The sequence below is a fragment of the Geospiza fortis genome, unplaced genomic scaffold (assembly GCF_000277835.1).
Source record: "Geospiza fortis unplaced genomic scaffold, GeoFor_1.0 scaffold394, whole genome shotgun sequence".
Taxonomy (NCBI): domain Eukaryota; kingdom Metazoa; phylum Chordata; class Aves; order Passeriformes; family Thraupidae; genus Geospiza; species Geospiza fortis.
The window spans coordinates 732,227-741,692 of NW_005054509.1; the positions used below are offsets into that span (position 1 = coordinate 732,227).

At 41.6% G+C, this 9,466-nt stretch overlaps 1 protein-coding gene across 2 annotated transcripts in view; it reads left to right on the forward strand.

Moving 5' to 3' along the window:
- PTPDC1 (protein tyrosine phosphatase domain containing 1) overlaps positions 1-8,332 on the forward strand; it is an 18,451-nt gene extending 10,119 nt beyond the window's left edge. The window contains exons 1-9 of one of the 2 annotated variants that reach the window (XM_005428858.2): positions 508-721; positions 1,226-1,397; positions 2,099-2,179; positions 2,402-2,520; positions 3,234-3,371; positions 4,040-5,244; positions 5,938-6,123; positions 6,842-6,952; positions 7,761-8,332. In XM_005428858.2, coding sequence (XP_005428915.1) covers positions 508-721; positions 1,226-1,397; positions 2,099-2,179; positions 2,402-2,520; positions 3,234-3,371; positions 4,040-5,244; positions 5,938-6,123; positions 6,842-6,952; positions 7,761-7,877 — 2,343 coding nt within the window. In that variant the 3' untranslated portion in view covers positions 7,878-8,332. Of the gene's footprint in view, positions 1-507; positions 722-1,225; positions 1,398-2,098; positions 2,180-2,401; positions 2,521-3,233; positions 3,372-4,039; positions 5,245-5,937; positions 6,124-6,841; positions 6,953-7,760 lie in introns of those variants that run through there. The other variant, XM_005428859.2, reaches the window with a different exon arrangement.
- The last annotated feature ends 1,134 nt before the right edge of the window (positions 8,333-9,466 follow it).

Sequence of the window (9,466 nt, forward strand, 5' to 3'; positions counted from 1 at the left end):
GGAGCAGCGAAGTGGAGGAGGAGAGGTGGCTGTGGAATGAAGAACCAAGAGGTGGGGGAGTATAATGTGCTTCCTTACAGATCTCTCAGGAGGCAGAGCCTCCAGCTACATTTTGATTGTTCTGTTGAATGGAGTATTTTGTGTCTTAGCGAGTTCTGAATGCCTGTTATTGAGCAGGAACTAAATACTCCCATTGTTTATTACAAACATTTTGGTTGTTCCCAGCGCGTTTTGAAAATTACCTACTTGACAAGCAACTATTTTCATCAAGCGGTGGAACAGTTTGTCCCGAGCAGACGCAATCCCTGTGGAAAGGAGCAGCCCGGGGCTGGCTGGCAGCAGCGCCTGCATCCTCCGTTACCATGGCGACAGCTCAGCCCGGGGACCAGCTGCCGAGCGCGCTCGGGGATGCTCCGCTCCGCTCCCGCAACTTCAGCGCTGAGCAACTTCCCCTGCGCTCAGAGCGCCCCGGGCAGCGGCGCCGGGCGGAGCTGGGGCCGCGCAGCCATGCAGCCTTCCCCCCGCCGGCGCTCCGCCGTCAGCATCTTTAGCTATTTCTTCCAGGGGCGGAGGCATTCCTCCTCCGATCCCCTTCTCCGCCTCAGCCAGCGGCGCCGCAGCTCCGTGGTGGAGCTGCTCTCCTCGTCCACTCACCGGGTCATGGTGGCTCTGTCGTCGCTCAGCCCCGAGGAGCTAGACGCCACTTTTCCTGAAAAAAAAAGTAAAGTACTTTTCATTGAGACTAATGGCAGTTCTGGGTATTTTCTCGGTATTACTATAGTTTTGTTCTGTTAACTGTACTTTTTATGTGTGGATAAAATAGTGGGGTTTAATTTTCTTCTTGTATTTTGTATATTCTGTTTTGTTCACTGATTCCTTATTCAGGTGTTAATACATGCTTTTTACTCTAACAGCTCAGTTATAAATAACAGGTAAAACGGAAGCACACATTCATGCATACTCCAAGGACATGGTTAACTATATTGATTTCAGGTTGAAGAGGACCATGACTTTTTTCAGATGCAAAGGATGTCACTAACCTCTAACTTCATCAGAAAAAATACCTGGCAGTAATGCAAGCAATTTTTTCCCCTCAGAATCCTTCCTTGAACAACGAGCCTGAAATACATATTGCATATTTTTCTGGTGTTTGTGACTCTGTCATAAGGCTGAAGTGGTATTTTTCAGTGGGCTCCTGGCTAACGTGGCTCTGCCTGTGTCGCAGGGAGCTCGAGGCGCCCCACAGCCAAGTACACGAAGATGGGGGAGCGGCTGCGCCACGTCATCCCCGGGCACATGCAGTGCTCCATGGCCTGCGGCGGCCGCGCCTGCAAGTACGAGAACCCCGCGCGCTGGGCCGAGCACGAGCAGGCCATCAAGGGGCTCTACTCCTCCTGGTGAGCGGCTCAACGCGGCAAAATAGCCAGGCTTTTGAAAAACCAGCTGCCGAATGTCAAATGTACCGACAATTTGATCTGGAATTAGAACCTGACGTAGTGGCTGTTGTACACAGCCCAGGAAAGATAATGAAGGGCTTCCTGTTGACTTACAGTGGGTTTGGTTCAGATCCAAAAGAATAAATACCTGCGTGTCATGAATTATTAAAAAGCTGTTCTGGACTACTAAGGATTAGGATGCAAATGAATTAAATATGTTAAAATTGAAAAGTAAAAGCATTTCTTGCAGATGAAATAATGTGGACATGTGTTCAGAAGGACATTCATGTGCAGCAAAAGTCACATGAAATGTATCTTGACATTCTTACTGTTTTTTTTCTAACAGCAAATGCTCAAGCAGCATTTACAAACCTTAAAGGAATAAACAGGGATCTGGGTCCAGATTTCTATTCAAAGGAATTTTTACTTACATCCTGGCATTTAAGCAGTTCCAGTAATTGTCTTTTGATAATGTTCCATCTGTATCAGTTTAATAGGGTTTATCATTAACACTGTGGCATAGTAGAATTTTAAAAAGTAATTCCAATTAATCACCAAGGTATTTCTCTATTTCTTGAATACGATGATATTCTTATTTTGGAAGATTCACACCCAGGAAATTATTAATGATAACATTATTATTAACTTTTCTAATTTCTCAGGATAACAGATAACATCCTGGCTATGGCTCGACCCTCAACAGAATTAATTGAAAAGTACAACATTATTGAGCAGTTTGAAAGGTAACAAATTTAGTCATTATTTATTGTAAATATTACTGGTGTAATTCCTGATCCATTTTCTCTTTCAACATAGATTTGGATTGTTGATAAAGATCCTTTCATTTTAACACTCTACAGGTAAAGATTTATTATCCACTAAGAATAAATATGTGTTTCAGAAAATAAGGGACAATGAGATTTTGGCTGCCTGTAATACTTTGACTCATCTATTCCTTCCTTAAGATGTGGCATAAAAACCATAATTAACCTTCAGCGTCCTGGGGAGCATGCGAGCTGTGGGAACCCCCTGGAGCAGGAGAGCGGCTTCACCTACCGTCCTGAAGCCTTTATGGAGGCTGGCAGTAAGTTCCCTCCTGCTGTTGTTCCTCATTAATTATTGACTTTGACATTTAAGGATTTTTACTTGAATTCCTGTGAATTAAAGGCAGCTATGTAGGAAACGTGAAACCTGGCAAATACAATGAAGAGCAAATAACACATTATTGAAGATTGTGTATTATACAGAGAGAGATGGAGGGTTTATGTTCAGGTGTTTCTAAAGGAAGGACAGCAGTTCACTTTTTCTTCTGTATTCACAAATTTTGGTACACTCATGTCTTCTTACCTGGACTATAAAAGGTTATTTCATGTAAGGACACTGCTCCTGACAGTATTTTTGTATTTTCATGTTATGGTGAGAAGAGAGAAAGTGCCTCTCTGTAAAAAGCAGCTGCTGACTGAAGAAGTACTTTTATTTCTGAAAAGAAAAAATTGCCCTCTTTCTATATATAGCTGAGCAATTTTGCATGAATCACTGTTTTGTTACCTCTTTTACATTCTGGCTGAACTTGAGTTTGACAAATCCTTGCTAGCTTCGTGTATCTATCAAGTTTCAATAGCAAGCATACACTGAAATGGGAAAATAATCTCTTGCAAACAAGATATAGTCAGATTTTAAGCTCCATTATGCAATCTTAGCACTATAATTTCTTATTAGTAATCTCTCCCCTGCAAATACTACTACACCTTTCACATTTGGTGTGGCAGAAAATCACTGTCTCTCTTTTTATTTCAGTTTATTTTTATAATTTTGGATGGAAGGATTATGGCGTGGCATCTCTCACGACTATCCTTGACATGGTAAAGGTGATGTCTTTCGCCCTCCAGGAGGGGAGGGTGGCTGTTCACTGCCATGCAGGACTCGGGAGGACAGGTATGTGCCCCATGCAGGAGCAGCACCAGGGTTCCTCTAGAAACTCCAACCATCTCTGGTTATAAACCAGTAATAACTGGGCTAGATTCTGTGTCATTGCAAGATGGACTTCTATAAAATGATTAAAAGTGCTAAACTACTGTATCCAAATGTCCTCAATGGCTAGAGAAGATCAGTTTTAGTATATTAAAACCAAAGACCTGTAAGATAGAGAAGTTTTTAATCTGTATAATTGTTCCATTACATTCAAATGTGAGAACTGCTTCTGGAGGGGAAAGATTCCTCTGGTACACTTTCATTGTCCAGTATTTATAACATGTTCACAAACCTGCCACTCACTGTTGGATTGGGTAGATTTGGTGGAGCACCTAAAATTTCATTTGCTCCTTTCAAGTCCTTTCTGGTTGTGCCCTTCCCATAGAAGCCTCCATTACTCCCATGTTTGTGAATAGTGGAACTCCTGGAGAGGCTGTGGGGAGCTCCCACTGCAGTGCAGTGAGCAGGGCTTCACTGTCTCGTGCTTCTTCACAGGCAATTACGTTTAAGTAACAGCATCACATAATAGAGGACACTCTGTCTTCACCTATATTAATTTCTATCCCATATTTCCACTGAGTATTTGTTGAGTCTGACAGTTCCTTCACTAATCCCGTCTTTGTATTTTCCAGGTGTTCTAATAGCTTGCTACTTAGTTTTTGCCACCAGAATGAGTGCTGATCAAGCGATTCTGTTTGTCAGAGCCAAAAGGCCCAACTCCATCCAGACGCGGGGGCAGCTGCTGTGTGTCAGGGAGTTCTCCCAATTCCTGGTCCCTCTCCGCAACGTCTTCGCGTGCTGCGAGCCCAAGGCGCATGCGGTCACCCTGTCCCAGTACCTGACCCGCCAGAGGCACCTGCTCCACGGCTACGAGAGCAGGCACCTCAAGCACGTGCCAAAACTCATCCACCTGGTGTGCAAGCTGCTGCTGGACCTGGCCGAGAACAGACAGGTGGTAGAGGCAGAGCTGCTGGACATCCCAGACCTCTCAGCTGAGATTGAGAAGACCGTGTCCCAGCTGGCATCTACGGAGCTCGAGCGGGAGCTGGCCAGGCACGACAGCGACACGTCGGACTCGTCCTACGCCCCCTCCTCCACTCTCGACAGCCAGGACTCACATGTCTCCCTGGGACATGAATGTGATGCTTTCTGTAGAAGAAGGCATGTCGAATGCCTTCAGCCTCTTACTCATATGAGAAGGCGTCTGAGCTACAGTGAGTCAGACCTAAGGAGAACTGAGTTTCTTTTGGAACAGGATGACACTGCCTGGACAGTGCCTGCTCAGATCTTAGTGAACAACAAACTCAAGCAGAACAGTGGAGAGGAATGTTCTGCCACAGGTGAGGCAAAGCCACAGCTAGAGTTAAACAAAGAAGCATTAGTGCGTAACACGTGCACATTCTGGAATCAAGGGAAATTTGATTTGGATGGACGAAGGGATGGCTCCTGTCACAGAAGGAGCTCTACCAAAGAAGTACACCGCAGCAGGACCTTTTCCTCAGGCCTCGCGTCCATGCACAATCCCAAGGAACCTGGGATGCAAAGGCACAGCTTTGCTAGTGAGACTGCTCCCAGGAAGGACCACAAGACCAATATATATGGCAGGAGATTCTATCTCTCTGAGGACTCTGACTCTTCTTCTTCCTCTTCCAAAGTGAACTTTTCCATTGGAAATGAAAGTGAGAGTAGCAGAGAGTTGTCAGAGACAATTCCACACATTGTTCTGCAGTCAGAATTAAGTTTGGAAGCCCGAAGAGTTTTGGCAGCCAAAGCACTTGCAGATATAAATGAATTTCTGGGAGAGGATGAAGTGAAGCAGAAGGTAGAAATGTGGCAGGTAATTTTTAACTCAAATCCGTGCTACGGGTGCTGCATATTTCACCTCAGTGAATTCCTGGAATGGCAAAAATGCCACGTGGAGCTTTGAAATGGCACATTGGGATAGCAATTTATATGAGGCCTGGGTTCAGGTCTTTCACAGGCTGGCAAGATGCACCTACACATTCTGGGCTATAGCAGGAGGGTGGAGGTTCTGGTTATGTTCACTTTCCTAACTGGGGGAAATTGATGCCATTATTTCTGGTTGTAACATGGCTGCTGGTGGCACAGAAATAGTACAGGTTTTAAAGGTTTGAGTTGGTTTTCATCAGTGTTTTCTCAAAACTAATCAGAGGATTTGTGAGTAAAAGAAAAAGAATTTAGTAGAAACTTAACTGCTTATTGTCAAACCCAAATCCTCTTAGCAACATTTGCTTTGAAGTTGTAATGCAAAGCTGGTTTATGTATTCCAGTGGAGTATTGGGAGGTTCTCAGCTGCACTGCTGCTGTCATCCTTCTGTTTTAAAGAATCACTTGTACTGCTGCTGATTAATGTGGATACTCTGGAAAAAAATACAAATTTTTTCGATAACTCTTTTCTTGTTGGAACATAAAAGCCAAATACTGCTACAATCAAAATAATGTGGCAAAGATATATAGATGATGCATTTTCAGTTTTGTTTTGTTTGTTTGTTTGTTTTTTTGTTTTAAGAAAGAACTGAATTCTCAAGATGGAGCTTGGGATAAAATCTGCTCCGAGAGAGATCCTTTTATCCTCTGCAGCTTGATGTGGTCATGGATAGAGCAGCTGAAAGAACCTATTATATCCAAAGATGATATTGACATGCTGGCAAAACATTGTACAGAATCCCAGGATGCACTCCACTTGCTGGGAAAGGTACATATTCGATCTGACAATTCATTCCTTCACTTTAGGCAAGGGTTGCACTTTAAAAAAGCCACTTAATTCTCTTTCAAAATCAGAATGAGAATTCATTCTGCATCAAATTGTGTGAATTGTCTGGGTATCTCTAGATATCTTCTAGTCCAAGTGTCTTGCTCAAAACACAGTTACCTAGAGCAGGTTGCTTGTGTGACAAATCCTCCAGCCCCTTAATTAAGCTGGAAAAGGGTTGGGAAGGAACAGCCACAGAGATTGTTCTTCCTTTTCTTCCTCCTTGCTAGCAGTGCTCAGGTGTCTTTCTGCCAGCTTCCAGTGGTGACGGAGACTGGGAAGGACAGAGAGAGGTACAAGATGGGGAAAAAAGCCCTGAACATGCACAGCATTTTGGGCTGAAAAGATCAAATCTCACCCTTCCAATGCCAATTCACAGGAAGGCTACTGTTCGTGCAGAGAATCTTGAAATTCCCAGAAATAAGGAGGAATTACCAGAGTAGTTTGTAGCAGTCAGGAGAAGAGTTTTCCTATCATGACTGAAATAATTATGCAGAGGCTCTTTGGGCTGGTGGGAATTCCCCACCAACTCCTGCACATGAAGTTTCAGCACAGGAAGGCACAACCTGGTGTTTAAACAGCAGTTAACAAAATCTGAGTGCTAAACTGCTTTTTATGGAAATATTTTTTCTGATGAGATGCTGTTCCTTTTCCCCACCAGGAGCAGTGTCAGACCATCCTTTGTATTTTACACTGTGTGGTGAAACTGCAAGTGCTGCCAGCTGATGTGGAGGAGGCCTTACTTGCTCGTGCTATTAAAGCTTTCACCAAGGCAAGTAATCCCAAATAACTATCCAAGATATTGTATTTACTTGGTTTAAATCATGAAGGGTGAATCAATCAACAGAGGGAGGCCTCTATGAGAAAGGCTACAGTAATTCCTTCATGCTTCAGCGAAGCTTATTTATTTGAGAGTTTACATTTTATAATAATCACATACATAAAGGGTTGGAAATATTCTCTAAAAAATTAAATTCTGTCGCTACAACCTTAATCCTGGAGTCTCGTTTTTCTCTTTCTGGACCACTGCCAGTTCATGGACATCTTCAAATTACGGAAAAGAGAATTTTACAGGGTGACACTGACTAATCACCTAGAGTAGCTTCCCAAAGGCTTTGGTAGATTCTGTACCATGTGAATTCTTTCCATCAAATTAAATCACTTTCTGAAATTACACTGCAAGTCAGTTCTGTTCCAGACCTGTACCACAGGATGTGAGTAACTAATTTCTGCTTTGGGCTCATTGAGTAACAGTGACAGGTGAAGCTATTGCTCAGCTCAGATTTCTTCTCAGATTCAGTCAATGAAATCTGAGCTTGAACAGAATGTTCACTGTGCTGTTTCCTCCTCTTTTCTAAATCTGCCTGTTAAAACAATCACTACATTTCTCCTTCTTCTGTTTTACTTTAATGTCTAGTTAGCATAAAACTGAAAACACTTGGCATTAAGCACTCCATCAAAAACAAATCTTTTCTTTGATAAATCTCAAAGCTTTTTTTTTTTAATGTTGTGCATATACTTTGCATTTTGCTGTATGGCATCTCTTTAACAACTGAACTGAAACTTCTCTCTTTTATTAGATAAGCTTCGATTCTGAGAATGGGCCATATGTTTACAATACCTTGAAAACTGTGTTTAAACAAGCACTGGAAGAAAAAAGGAAAAGGATTAAAGAAGGAACAGAGAATCCTTCTTGATTTCTACACAGCTCTGCCGAAGCATTAGATGGACCTACCAAATTATTTTCCATATTCCAGCTACTGTATTTTGTGCTACCTGGCATGATCTACCTAACTTTAGGTAATAGAAGTTATTAACAAATCATTTTATTTTTTTAGAGGGAGTTTTAGTGGCAGTTGTTCAGTCTACATAGTTTTAAAGAACGGCCCCATGTAACCATTCTCTGTAGCATTTTCTTTCAGGTACTGTTCTTTTATGTTGTAAAGGGTTCTCCTATTCTCAGATATGTTTATTGATGTGGAAACCTCTGTTATTGGCAAGAAACATTATTGTCAAGTGACACGACTGCCATAAAGTTCAGTGCCATGATCCCCAAAGGTTTAATGGATTAATATTTATGTATTACATATGTTTACATTAATGATATTTGATTTCATTTTGCAGAAAATAAATATTGACTGCACCTGTGAAACTGCTTTTCCTTTCAGAAATTTTGAAGTAAGACCAACAGTAATAATGGAGAGATTCACAGATCTTGAGATCTGTTATAGACAGCAGACAGTATTTTCTTTCAGATCTCTTAAATAATTGTAACCAAAGTATTTCTAGAAGGTGTTGTAGGAGAGAAATGCACTGTGTTGAGCAGTAGTCATCAAGCCCTAATTTAGACTTTTTTGGCTGAGAAAGCTTCAAACTGTTTTTAACAGAAAATTGATTGAAGCATTTAAAGTGCTTTGAATAAGAGTAAAATTTTACTTTATTAGCTAAGCTGTTATTGCTTTAAGTGAAAAAACACTTCATCATGAAATCTTCATAGGGATATGATTCTGTCCATACTTACCTCCAGCAAATACTTACGTAAAGAAGTATTTATAGAAGTACATATAGAAGTGATATAGTCATACTAAAAAAACATTAATCAAAACCTTACTAGCTGCAATACACTTTGCCAAGGCATTTTTATCTAATAAAACAGAAACAGCAGGGCCATCATCCTAAAACAGTTTCAGATTCCAGCCTTACGATCTGGACTGGAATGCCAGTTTGCAGAATGAGACGTTCATCAAGGTTGATAAATTTAAGTAGTTAAACAAGAATTTATCCTTTTCCAAAATATTTTTATTCATTTCTGTAAATGACTAATATTTAGAGTTAAAAATAAACCAGTTAAAATACAGTTAATTTATATATGGCTCAAATGTTGGATGATGTTATATCAAATTCAAATTAAAGCAGCTACTTTGGCAGAATCATCTTAAAAGAGGAACACTTGAAAATATCACATGTAAATCACAAACACAAATCCAGCTTTGCAAAAAGGCAAGGCAACGTGACAGGCAGTTCTATGTCAGCATTAGCAGTCAGGCTCAAACAAATGCCATCTTCTAATGCACCGAATGCCCCTTCTTCAGGGCCTGCTCTGGTGCTCTGCCATCTCCCACACCAGAGTGTGATTCACGTACTGCAGCCCAGAGTTAGGTTTTTGCAACATTGAAATGGGGATGGTCGGCAGGATTGCTGGAGATCAATCACTAGAGAACTAAACCAAATGTGTGCACCAAGCCAGGGCTTGAATGGGAACAGGAATTTTGGAAAGACGAGGACA